Source organism: Rhinopithecus roxellana, chromosome 1 (genome assembly GCF_007565055.1).
Source record: "Rhinopithecus roxellana isolate Shanxi Qingling chromosome 1, ASM756505v1, whole genome shotgun sequence".
Classification (NCBI taxonomy): domain Eukaryota; kingdom Metazoa; phylum Chordata; class Mammalia; order Primates; family Cercopithecidae; genus Rhinopithecus; species Rhinopithecus roxellana.
Genome location: NC_044549.1, coordinates 33,057,717 through 33,072,393, shown reverse-complemented (window position 1 = coordinate 33,072,393; position 14,677 = coordinate 33,057,717). Strand labels below are relative to the sequence as shown.

General features: G+C 34.2%; 1 protein-coding gene across 1 annotated transcript in view; it reads left to right on the top strand.

The window, feature by feature from the left end:
- The window catches only part of SLC9C1 (solute carrier family 9 member C1), a 118,021-nt gene that overhangs the window by 78,562 nt on the left and 24,782 nt on the right, over positions 1-14,677 (top strand). Inside the window, 3 exon segments of the mRNA XM_010361081.2 lie at positions 1,041-1,190; positions 2,676-2,727; positions 3,963-4,111. Coding sequence (XP_010359383.2) covers positions 1,041-1,190; positions 2,676-2,727; positions 3,963-4,111 — 351 coding nt within the window.

The following is a 14,677-nucleotide window of genomic DNA, read 5'->3' as shown; positions in this document are numbered from 1 at the left end:
ACAACCAGTAGCCTGATTTTTCAGTATTCTAAGGGACCGTAAGTAGTGCTAGAGTGCAATTTACCTGAGGAAGGCAAGTCTAGTGTATTCCACTGATGAATTAATTCTTTCTGATAGGAAGGTGTACAGAGCCTAACAAAGAGTTCAGATGAAGAAACTGATAAACCACCTAAGAAAAGTTTGTTGATATATTCAAAAAACTCTGAACTATGGTTTTATGTTAAATCACAGGTCCTTGGAATATGAAGATGAATTAGATATTGTCTCTTCCCCTGGAAAGCTTATTGTAGAAGAGAAATCACAAGTAATCTAGATATTGGAATGTTATATGATAGGATAAGTACAAAACAGGAGTATGCACAGAATGAGAAAAGACTTCCTTTATTAGGTGATACTTGAGCTGAATCTTGAAAGATGAGTGTAAACCCTTTGGTGATTAGTGGCAGGTAGTTGTAGGGTAGAGTATGGAGGTTGTGGAACATAGATAGAAAAACAAAGGGATCGATGAACCCTGCAGAAGCTAGGGGACCGCACAATGGTAGCTTATAACCTGGAGACTTCAACCCTCAGCAAAGAAACACAGAGAAGAGAAGTTGATTTTGGGGTCTAACAGGCAGTATGGTTGTGGTGGTTTCTCACCTGACCAGACCATCTAGTAGGAGGTGTTATAGGAGATTTAGCATGCAAAAATGGCAGTAATTTACTCATTTTATGACCTAAGCACAGAAGATTAATTGCATTGTTTTCCAAAAATTTAAACCAGTTGAAAATAGCATCCAATTCTCTATAAGGAAAATAAGTGAAGAATAAAGCCATAAATTTCACATAGGTACTCCCAAATTATTAGTTATAAGGAAATAGCTATAGTCATGAAGTTATAAAGATACCACTAAAAAAATAATGAAGAACCTCGACAGGTTATTGTAGTTATCTTTGAGGGCACTTAATTTCTTATTATTAACTATTTTGATTAAACTAATCAACATATCATAAAATGGTATTTGTGCAATTTATATTAATGGTAGTCCTGTTTAATTCAGCTCATAGCACCAAAGGTGCTGCAAATAATAGATAAAAGAATGAGTCATCAGAAGACCTTTTGGTATGGAATACTAAAAGGATATGTCCAAGGTGAAGCAGACGTAATGACTATAATTGATCAGATTACAAGTTCTAAACAGATTAAACAGGTAAGAAAACCTTAAACACTAAGAAAAGAGTTCACTCAGCCCTCAGTTGCCCTCATCCATCATTTTTTACTGTTCATATATGCAGATGTCTTTGACTCCTGGTTTTCTAATTAATTTCTTTAAAAACTTAAACTAGGTTACATGTAAATTACTCAAATGCCTCCTTCTGAAATGACTTGTATCATATTAGCGAGTTACAAGGCTAGTATAAAGCACCTTTCTGTCTTTGTGGAGGCTATCACGAAATCCATGTGCAGTGGTTAGCTTTCTCCCAATGCAAACTCTAAGATCTGTCAGGCTATGGGCGTGTAAAATAGGGCATGAGAAGTGAAGGCAGGGTGGAAAAAACAGGGCTTCCTCATAATGCCCAAAAGCTTCTTTAATCTCTCTCTATCCTTCTTCTCTACACATTAAACAGTAAAGAAAATAAAAACAAGTGATTCAGCAAATAGAAAGAAGTAAAGAAAATAATAATTAAAATAGAGGGAAACCTAGTTTGATTTTGTCATTATGCAGATGAGAAAAAAGGAGGCCAAGAGAGGTTAAATGATTGTGCCCAAAGTTCCATAGTGAGTAAGCAGCAAAGATAATTCTAAGGCCTAAATTCTAGATATTATTTTTACTTTCTAGATTGAGACAGATTAACACTGATATGTGCCCATGAGTTTGTCAGCTACATGGAATTCAATATTTACTTTACTTTTCAAGACAATTTAAAACATTTCAATGCTATATTTTATGTGCCCAAAACTTTGTCATTGAGAAATTGAACATTCAATATGTGGTAGAACACAAAAAGTATTATCTTCCTCTCTTCACCTCCTGCAACTTTAAAACTATTTTCTTATGTTTTTTATTACCTTTCCTAACCACTGATATTTAGCACTTGAATTTGGAGATACACAGGAGAAAACATGAAAAGACTTGAGTCCCTAAAATATTGTTTTATTATCCCTAATTTCTGCTTTGATTCACCTTGGCCAAAACTTCTAGTCTCTTCAGATTGAAAGCCATCCTGGAATCGCAAATTTGGGGGCTCTCACAAAGCTGCATGGGAAAGTACCTACCTATGTTCATAAAACATAGACTAAAAACAGTTTACTAGTTTTACGGCTACAATTTTCTGTTGGGCTAATGTTTGTATTTTAAATTTTAGCTCCCTTTGACAAATTAAGTTTTATAACATTTCATTTTACAAACATCCAAATTATATTAGGAATTAATACCACGCCTGCACTTTTCAGAATCATGACTCGCCTTCAGACGTCTCAAAATCGGGCTAGGTTATACCTCTTATCTTCTCTATCACTGTAGCTGAAGCAAAAAGTGCTGCAACACAAAATTCAATTCAAACCCCTGAAAACCTCTTCATCATACTTTTCTTAAAACTATTAACTTAGGTTATAAGTCCATCAGTTGCAAATGTAAGGACATTTTATAACAGTCTGTTTTTCCAATGGGGATAACATTTCTTTTGTTCCTTAGATATTATTAAAGCAAGTGATAAGGAATATGGAACATGCTATGAAAGAGCTAGGTAAGTAGCTCTCATCCTATTTAGCATGACCATCTCTTATCATCACCACTTCAGAAAGTCAATGGTTTTCATAACTTGAGTTAATCTTTGAGGAAACTTACTCACTAATAATACTGAAGTAACTTCAACAATTAATGCAATCTTATTTTCTAGTTGAGATGGAAATAGTGTAATAGCTCTTCACACTTTCTCTCTCTGCTTCATACAACAATGAAGGCCTTTTCATTTCTCTTTAGACAAGTTGCCATGCTATGATTATGTATGCCATCATAGTCTTGTAAATTCCATTTTTTTCCAAACCAGAAATACATGTACCTTCCTTAGTGACACAAGAAAAGAAGTTATGCTTTTCCTCTACTTGCTACAGAGCTGCCATTTAAGGATTTAGGTCTTAAATGAGTTGAAATTAGAATATAATCCTGCAGAATCCTATTATATCTGCTGGGAGGCCCAGTGCCAAACATGGCAATAGCCTATTCTCTGAGTCATGCCAAGTCATGCTCCTGGCACAGGACAAATCTTGAGAGTGGCACAGTCACAACCCTACACTATAATGTTCATGTATAGGAGGACAAGAAAATTGTATACCATGTGGTGAGCTACAAAAGGACACAGCAAACCTGGAGATGAGGTCATTTGAGAGATCTTCTATGACAGATAGTTACCAAGCCAGATAAGAGGTTATGATTAAGGAAAAGCCCAAATGTAGACTCTAAGGTGAAGTTTTCAGGGACTTCAGGAATCTAGATGAAATGGGCAGAAGAGCATAGATGTATGAGTCATCTAGATGCACTGGCAGGTTGAGTGGACAATGGCCTAAGATGAATGAAAGGAAGTAATCAGAAGCCGTATTTAATCACATAATCTGTAGTTAAAAATTCGGATTCACACAGATTAAGAAAATGAGTCATGAACTCCAGACACATAGGCCTAAGCAGCTTCCCAGTGTCCAGTGCAGGTAGAAAAGTATACCTGTTAATGCTAGAAACGAGGCTACCCATCCTTCTCCATGGACTTAGGTACAAGTATGACTGCTGCCAAGAAAACATCCAGCAGAACTCTGGCACTACTAGTGAATTATGATTGATCATAATGGCCCCTTCAGGAAGAGATACATTTCTCTGTGTTGAGGGCAGTATTCCATGGGTTTAGAACAGAAACATTAGCTTATTGTCCACATAAAACATTTAAAATAATGTTCTTATTTAATCTAAAAATAGTTTGTTATTTTTTAGGCTACTTAGAGTATGATTACCCGGAAATTGCTGTCACTGTGAAAACAAAGGAGGAAATTAATGTTATGCTCAATATGGCTAGAGAAATTCTTAAGGCTTTCAGCTTGAAAGGAATTATTCATAAAATTGAAAGTGCTGAAATTAATAAGGTAAGGCAAAATATTTTCAAAGCAAATATATTTACTTCATATGTAATCATTCATGACCTTGACCTTCAAGGTTACATTTGACTTCTAATACAGGCCATTTCTAAGATAGGAAAATCTCACTTAAAATAATTGTCTAAAGACAAACTCCTACGATAGACAGTTTCCTTTCTGCAGCCCAGGTGGTTAGCTTCTCTTTTTATTTTTGCTACAGTAACAGGCTACCTCTTTCTCTGCTTTGCTGCCAAATCAAAAGTCTGATGAATCTATTCTTCATCCTAGATTACAGTGGGTATTATTATGTTTGGGGAATTATCTGTGACACTGAAATAACACTTTTCGTGTAAAACATGATTTATGAGAACACTCAATTGTAGGGTTAGTGTTGACTATATTTCTTTTCTAAGTTACATAAATGGTACTATGACATATAAAGGACAGAAAGAATCCCAATTCATTCTGTAAGTACAAACTTGACACCAAAATTGGATATAACATAAGAAACAAAGCATAAAGCTGTTATACTTGTAAATATACATTCAAAATTTGTTGGCATGATAGCAGTGAACTGAATTGGGTAGCATATTAAATGTGTAATATACTTTATCTTGGTAGGTTTTATCTCCCCAAACAGCTGTGTAACTCACATATTAAAAGATGAAGAAGAAAAAACATTTGATAAAATTTAACCCTCATTAAGAATGTTAATAAAAATCTTAGAAGACTAATAGTAGAAGGAACTTCCTTAACTTGATAAATAGGATCTATTAAAATTTTTTAGCAAACTTTGTGTTAGATAGCAAAACATTAAGAGCATTCTTATTAAAGTTAGGAACAAAAGAAGAATGACAAGTGGCATTCCAAGCATTGAATAACTATGCTGGAGGTCTTATCCAAGTCAAGAAAAAAAGAAAGAAAATTGAAAGATGAAAATTTTGGAAAGAGGAGAAAACTGCTATTATTTGTTGACTGATTAATTTAAAATCTTAAGGAATTAACTTGAAAGCAGTAGGATTAATAAAATAATTCAGTAGTGTCCAGAAATAAGAGTAATACATAAAATTATTCTCCAATGGAAACATTTAGAAAAATACTATTATATTTACAATTGCAATTAGAAACTCTAAATTCTTATCTATGAACCTAACATAAAATACATAACACCTATGTGGCAAGAACCAAAAAGTTCCAACTGAATACATGTTTGTGTAGAGTAGAGATTAACAATCATTTTCTATAAAGGAAAACATAGTAAATATTTTATATTATGTGGGCTGTATGGTTCCTACTACTGCTACTAAATTCTGCAATTGTAATACCAAAACAACTACACACAACATGTAAATAAATAGGCATGGCTGTGTTCCCCCGCCAAAAAAAAAAAAAAAAAAAAATACTGTTTACAAAAGCAGATATTAAGCAGGAGCAGGCCTACAGGCAGTAGTTGCAACCCATATTGTAGAGAATCAATATCTAAGGCATGAATCATCCATAAAATAATCAGTTAATTTAATAAAACTTAATTAAAATTCACAGCATGTTAGGGAGCTTAAGGATTTTACTTGTACAATTTATTGCTCAGAAATTAATTTTTAAAAAAACAGTAAGAATTGAGAGAATTCTAGGAAGAAAACAGAGTTGGAAGTTTCAGAAATCTGTCTCTCCTTTTAGACTACAATTGCACTGGCAAAAACTGTCTGATGTAACTATTTTGGAAATCTGAATTCTATGAAGGTTTGCAACTTTCAGGGGAAAGCTTGGATGATAAATTTTGGTTAATTTCTGTCATATTTATCTCTTAGCACAGTAATAGCTACTTCTCACCCCTCAGCACCATGGCAGGCAGCTATGCGTGTGTCCTTGGAGCAACTTACAGCTTGCAAGAGCCAGATTGGCAATAAAAGACTCTGTTCTCTAAATATCTTGCATCTGTACTCTGATGACAGATTGATTACTGCTTCTAATCAGAGGAAAAGGCAAAGAGGTGGAAACCATTGTGGTTGCACCTCCTCACGTTATTGTAATCCCTCCCACTCTGGCTGAAGTGACTTCCAAAGGATTTAAAAGGCCAACACTTCCCATTTCAGGGAAAAGATAAGCAGAAGATTCCCACCAGCCCCCAATACCATTGCAAGCACCTACAGTCCTCCCTACAGAAGTATTGCACAGCCTTTCCAAAACCTGAACACTGTTTGGGGAGCTGCTGGGAATTTATGAAGCTGCTTTGCTCCAGATTAGGATCATAAGGTGTGCACCCCCCACACCCTGTCTATCCACTGTGAGCCAAACTGCTGCACCATTGCACCATCTTGACACCAGAGCCATTTGTGGAGTGTACGCTGCTCATGGGACCAGTTGCTACTGCACCCCTCCAGGCCTGGAGCTGTCTCTTCATTCCACCAAGGCCACATGAATGACTGATTGCCACAAACGCAGTTGCGTGAAACTGGGGCCTAGGATCAGCTGTGGCTCTGGTCCCGCACAGAAGGAAAACGAACCCCACCACACATAATTCCAGCCAGAGAAAGAGTCTTGCAGCCCCATTCAGGACAAAACCTCTGTTGAAATGGCCTAACCACTGTGTCTCTCCTGCAACCAGGAGAGGGCCCCAAGCCAGCAAGTAGATAACACACCCCCAGGCTGGCAGAGCAGCTACAAGTGAACCAGCCCCCAAGTTAGTTGGCATGTCATGTGCATGCATGTGTCCCCAACTTGAGAGGCAGTCTGGCAAGTTTATACCTGGCAAAGTCATGGCACTACCACCACACACTCTCATAGCTTAGGCCACTGAAACACTTGCAAAATGCACTAGTATGGATTCCAGTTAGAACAAACTACATGGAGACTACACTACTGCATCCATCTAGATCCAAAGCCAATGCATTATACCCAACCAACACCCCAAGACCTACTCATGCCAATGAGTCTTTCCCTACAAAACCTACTTCATAAAATTTAAAGAGGCAATTGTTCTGCCAGATGCATAGAAATTAGTGTAGTGACACATCAAACATGAAAAAGCAAGGAAATATGATACTTCCAGGGGCGCACAATAACTCTCTAGTAACAGATATGCAAAATACCAGAAAGAATTTTAAAATAATCATGTTAAGAAAACAGTATGATACAAGAGAATACAGATGGACAATACACCAAATCAGAAAAACAATTCATGATTCAAGTGAGAAGTTTAACAAAGAACCAAACAGAAATTCTAGAGCTGAGGAATTCAATGAATGAAATAAAAAAATACAATTGAGAGTTTCAGCAAAGACTAAACCAAGCAGAAAAAATAATTTCTGAATTTGAAGACAGGTCTTCTGAAATAACTCAGGCAGACCAAAAAGAAAGAAACAAAAACAAAGAAAGAATAGACATAATAAAAGGTAGACACCACCCAATTGTCCATTAATAGATGAATGGATGAGCAAAATGTGGTATATACATACAATGGAATTTTATTTAACCTTAAAAAGAGAAATCCTGATATATACTACAATATAGACAAATCTTGATGACTTGTGCTAATTGAAGTAAGCCAGTCACAAAAAGACAAATACTATGTGATTCCATTTATATAAGGTGTTTAGAGAATCAAAAGATAGAGAAATAGTGGAATGGTATTGCCAGGGACTGGGAAAGTTGGAACGGGGAATTATTGTTTAAAGGGTATAGAGTTTCAGTTGTGCAAGATGAAAAGAATTCTGGAGATGGATGGTGGTGATGGTTAAGCAACAGTATGAATGTACTTAATACCACTGAAAATGAAGGGAGCCTTAGTCATTTAAAATAATTAAAATAATAAATTTTTATGTTATGTGTATTTTACCACAGTAAAAAAAAAATGGGAAAAAAACAGTGAGAGGGGTGTTTGCTCTACTAAATATTATGACATGCTATAAATCCATAATAACCAAATAGTGAAGAATTAGAACAGAATAAAAAAATTCAAGGAAACAGACTTGAGTCCAATAGCAAACATAAATACACATGGTAGTCTAATATATAATATTAAGTGACATTGCATATTAGGAAGAAATGATAGATTATTCAATAAATAATTCTGAGATATTTGAAATTCATATGAAAAATATAACATTAGATCCATACCTCACACCATATAGAAAGAAAAACTTCCAGATGCAGTAATGAGTTAAAATTGCCAAACTCCTCCAAAAAAGCAAAGAAGGAATACTTCCAAGCCCATTTTATGAGGCTATCATTATTCTGCTATCAAAGCCAGATAAGAGCACTACAAGAAAATTATAGACCAATATTTCTGATAAACATACATGCAAATATTCTTAACAAAATATTAACAAACTGAATTCAAAAACACATTGAAAGAATCATTCACCACAATTGATCAAGTGGGATTTATTTCTGAGATGCAAGGACTGTTTGACATACACAAATCGATAAATGTGATACACCACATTAACAAAATTAAGTATAAAATAATATGATTGTCTCAATTGATATAGAAAAGGCATTTGACAAAATTAAGCATCCTATCATGATAAAAACTCTCAATAGATTAGGCATAGAGAGAATGTATCTCAACACAATAAAGGCCAAATATGATAAAGCCATTGCTCACATTATCCTCAATGAGGAAAAGTTGAAAGATCAGAAAGAAGAAAAAAAAGTCCACTCTACCCACTTATTTTCAACATAGTACTGAAAGTCCTAACCATGGCAATTAGGCATGAGAAGAAATAAAAAGCATCCTCATAGGAAAGAAAGAAGTGAAACTGTCTCCATTTTCTGATGACATGATCTCTTATAGAGAAAACCATCAAAAACTTGTTAGAACTAATAATTGAATTTAGTAAAGTTGTAGGATACAAAGTCAACTATACAAATGTTATAATGAAATACAAAATATATCTATATTCTTGATGTGAGAAAAGCTTTTCTAACCCACTTACAAAGCCATATATATGTATATATATATATAAGTTTTAAGAAAGTAAAAATTACCATGTAAAAATTACTGCATAAAATGTAAAACTTTATATATTGAAATATATTAAAATGAGGTTAAAAGCAAAGCATGGAAAATAACATTTGTAACACATATTACACACAAAGTACTGATAGCAATAATTCCTAAAAAGTTTATAGAAATCAATTTAAAAAGGGCAAAAAATCCTGGAGAAAGTGAAAAAAGGATATGAAAAAGTATTTCACAGATATATAAACAAAATTTACAATTAATGTTTGAAAAGATATTTGACATCCCTAATAATCAAAGAATAGAAGTATTTTCTTTAGTAAATAGAAACTAGAGAAATAGAAACTAAAGATACCAATTTTTTTGCCAATTAAATCAACAGTGATGGGCAAAAACTGTTATTGCTCAATGCTAATTAGGTTATGAGAAAATAGACATAAATATGGTAGACTAAAATGTAAGTCAGCACAACCATTCTGGAGGGCAATTTAAAAAATTCAATGGCCCTTCATGCTAAAAACTCTCAATAAACTAGGTATTGATGGAAAGTATCTCCAAATAATAAGAGATTTTTATGACAAACCCACAGCCAATATCATACTGAATGGGCAAAAACTGGAAGCATTCCCTTTGAAAACTGGCACAAGACAGGGATGCCCTCTTTCAGCACTGCTATTCAACATAGTGTTGGAAGTTCTGGCCAGGGCAATCAGGCAAGAAAAAGAAATAAAGGGTATTCAATTAGGAAAAGAGGAACTCAAATTGTCCCTGTTTACAGATGACATGATTGTATATTTAGAAAACCCCATTGTCTCAGCCCAAATCTCCTTAAGCTGATAAGCAACTTCAGCAAAGTCTCAGGATACAAAATCAATGTGCAAAAATCACAAGAATTCCTATGCACCAATAACAGACAGAGAGCCAAATCACGGGAAAACTCCCATTCACAATTGCTACAAAGAGAATAAAATATCTAGGAATCCAACTTACAAGGGATGTGAAGGACCTCTTCAGGAGAACTACAAACCACTTCTCAACGAAATAAAAGATGACATAAACAAATGGAAGAACATTCCATACTCATGGATAGAAGGAATCAATATCATGAAAATGGCCATACTGCCCAAGGTAATTAATAGATTCAATGCCATCCTCATCAAGCTGCCAATGAGTTTCTTCACAGAATTGGAAATAAAACTACTGTAAAGTCCATATGGAACTAAAAAAGAGCCCACATTGCTAAGACAATCCTAAGCCAAAAGAACAAAGCTGGAGGCATCACTCTACCTGACTTCAAACTATACCACAAGGTATAATAACCAAAACAGCATGGTACTGGTACCAAAACAGAGGGATAGACCAATGGAACAGAACGGAGGCCTCAGAAATAACACTACACATGTACAACCATTTGATCTTTGACAAATCTGACAAAAACAAGAAATGGAGAAAGGATTCCCTATTTAATAAATGGTTTTGGGAAAACTGGCTAGCCATACGTAGAAAGCTGAAACTGGATCCCTTCCTTACACCTTATACAAAAATTAATTCAAGATGGCTTAAAGACTTAAATGTTAGACCTAAAACCATACAAACCTTAGAAGAAAACTTAGGCAATACCATTCGGGACATAGGCATGGGCAAGGACTTCATGACTAAAACACCAAAAGCAATGGCAACAAAAGCCAAAATAGACAAATGAGATCTAATTAAACTAAAGAGCTTCTGTACAGCAAAACAAACTACCATCAGAGTGAACAGGCAACCTACAGAATGGAAGAAAATTTTTGCAATCTACCCATCTGACAAAGGGCTAATCTCCAGAATCTACAAAGAACTCAAACAAATTTATACAAGAAAAAAACAACCCCATCAAAAAGCGGGCAAAGGATATGAACAGACACTTCTCAAAAGAAGACGTTTATGCAGGCAACAGATACATGAAAAAATGCTCATCATCACTGGTCATCAGAGAAATGCAAATCAAAACCACAATGAGATACTATCTCACACCAGTTAGAATGACAATAATTAAAAAATCAGGAAACAACAGATGCTGGAGAGGATATGGAGAAATAGCAACACTTTTACACTGTTGGTGGGGGTGTAAACTAGCTCAACCATTGTGGAAGACAGTGTGGCGATTCCTTAAGGATCTAGAATTAGAAATATCATTTGACCCAGCAATCCCATTACTGGGTATATACCCAAAGGAGTATAAATTATGCTACTATAAAGACACATGCACATGTATGTGTATCACAGCACTATTCACAATAGCAAAGACTTGGAACCAACCCACATTTCCATCAATGATAGACTGGATTAAGAAAATATGGCACATATACACCATGGAATACTATGCAGCCATAAAAAAGGATGAGTTCATGTCCTTTGCAGGGATATGGATGAAGCTGGAAACCATCATTCTCAGCAAACTATCACAAGGACAGAAAACCTAACACCGCTTATTCTCACTCATAGGTGAGAATTGAACAATGAAAACACTTGGACACAGGGCGAGGAACATCACACACCAGGGCCTGTCATGCGGTGGGGGACTGGGGGAGGGATAGCATTAGGAGAAATACCTGATGTAAATGATAAGTTAATGGGTGCAGCAAACCAGCATGGCACATGTATACCTATGTAACAAACCTGCACATTGTGCACATGTAACCTAGAACTTAAAGTATAATAATAAAAGAAAATTAAAACTTTAAAAATGCATACCTTTGAATCAGTAATTACACCTATAGGAATCTATAGTTATTCAAGAATAAGCAAATATATGTGTTCAAACATATATTATAAACAGTCTATATGTCCATCAAGTTGGAGATGGTTATATAAACTGTAGTATGGCCATGCAAGTGCAACATGTATGTAAATATATGCTTACATATAATGTAAATAAACATGTAAATAGATATGGAAACATATATGTAAACATATAAATAACATTATATATAAATAAACAGGAATTTTAAATATCTACACATACTGATACAAAAAATTCACCAAGATACACTATTAGTAGGAAAAAGTAGTCTGTAAAATTATAAGATTTTATATATATAAGATGGTCATTTTAGATTTTTTAAAATTTCTGTAGATACATATATCTATGTAATACATTTTAAAAATCTGGACAAATACATACAAAACTTTTCATATTGCCCCACATGGAAGAAGAAATGAGAAGGAAAGAAGGGAAATGAAGGGAGCCTTGGCTATTTATTTTATTTACATTTTCATCTTGCTTGAAACTTTTACTTGAAAGTGTTCTTATATATCACTTATATAATTAGTAAACTAATTTTTAAAGAATTTTGACTGGTTTCTCAAGTCCTCCGGTTGCCACAAGTTTTTTTGAAAGCAACCAGAATAGAATCCTGAAGACACAGTCTTGCTTGATCTTCTATTGGTTACATCATTAACACACAAAGCCTGTGTGCCTTGTACAAATTGAAACAAACTCACCACATTCAGTGAAGGTTATTTTTAGTTTAACGCTTATTATACAGTTCAATGGTCCAGTCTGTAATTTCATTTGGCCATGGCGAGAAGACCTGTGAAAAGCAGTATCTCCACTGAAGAAGAAACATAAACACCAGATAAAAACTTACACAAGTTCATGGTAAAATAACAGAAGGGAGAATAGTGAAAGATTAAAATAAATCTTTACCCACTTGATCCTCACAGCAACCTATGATGTGGATACTATTGTTGTCCCTATTTTATGAGAGAAAAAACTGAAGCACAGAGATATTAAATAACTTGCACCAAGGTCAGATAGCTAGTAAGTATGCAGACGTTATTTTAATCCAGGCATTCTGATCCCAGAACCCAGGCTCTTAAACACAACACTATAAAAAGCCCAAAATAGAAAGAGATGTGTGTAGCCTTTTGCGCTTAGAAAGCAGAGTCAATATACCTGATTATTCTGCAAGATAAACTCTGCAGAAAATAGAAACAATGAACAGAAGCAATGCCATTTAGAATGCCTTATGTAACAATGTTAGGTTGAAGTTAACATTTTTTCTGTATGAATAATCAATTGATCCAGCATAATTTATGAAAAAGACCATCCTACTGCATTGCACTGTGCCTTTGTCATTATTTAAGCGACTATGTAGGCGTGGATAAGTTTCTGGACTCTTTTTCTGTTCCACTGTATTATTTAACTATCATTAAACCAAATCATATTTTCTTGATTACTGAAACTTGTTAAGTTTTCACATACGATTGTGTGTATCTTCCAGCTTTGTTATTTTCTTCCAGACTATTTTGACTAGTTTTGACATTTTGTATTTTCAAATAAATTTTAAAGGCAACTTGGAAATTTCTACTAAGTTGGCCTACTGAAATTTCCATTGAGATTCCATTAATCTTGTATATCAATCTAGGGAGAATTGATAACTTTGTGATATTGACTTGATCTACTCACATGATATATCTTCATTTATTTAGGTTTTAATTTTGTTTTAATTGTTTTTGTTTTTTTTTCTGTCTGCAGTTCTTATACCACTAAATTCATAAATCTGAACCTTTGTCTTATACCATACACAAAAAATCAATCCCAGATAAATTATATACATAACTGTTAAAGGTAAAACAATAAACTTCTAGAAGGTAACATAAGAGAATTTTCATGATATTGGCATAGGCAAAGATTTCTTAAATAGGATACCAAATTGGATTTAAATAACATTAAAATTAAGAATTTTTCTTCATTAAAAAATTAAGAGAACTAAAAGACAGTCCACAAAAAGGTAGAGGATACTTGCAAGACAAATATTTCCAATGAAGAACTCATATCCAGAATATACAAATCAATAAGAACAAAACAGAAAGTTCATTTTTTAATGAGCAAAAGATTTGAAAGTGCACTGTGCGGTGGAAGATATTTAAATGGCTAATACACATAAGAAAAGGTGCTAAATATCATTGTTGTAAGCTTGATGCAAATTAAAACCCAAATGAAATACCAATACACAACACCAGCATACCATTTTTTTTAAACTGACAATACCAAGTGTAGACAGCAGTGTGGAACAACTGGAACATTAGAGTAGAAGTATAAATTGATGTAGGTGCTTTGAAAAAATATTTGGCAGTACCTATTAAAATTGAACATATGCATACTTTATGATCCAGCAATCAAATTAGATAACCATAAACTTAACAGAAATATGTACACCTGTACACTATATTCGTAGCACTGTTACTCATAAAAACCCCAACTGAAGCAATCTAAATGTCAATCAACAGTAGATAAATAAAGCTGTGGTATCCATACAACTTAATACTATACAACAATAAAAATAAAGTGAATAAATTTTTGCTTTCTGCAGCACCATACATGAATCTCAGAAACATAATGTTGAGCAAATGAAATCAGACACAAGTACATTCTTTCATTTCATGTCAATAACGCTGAAAACCCCAGAGAAAGCTAAACAATGATGATAGAAGTATAGAGGTTATCTTTGGATAGAAGTAATGATTAGAGGAGAACATAAAGGAGGATTCTAGGGTGAAGCAAATGTTTTATTCATCTAGGTGTTGGTTACACAGATGTTTTTACTTTGTAATATTCTTTGAGTGAA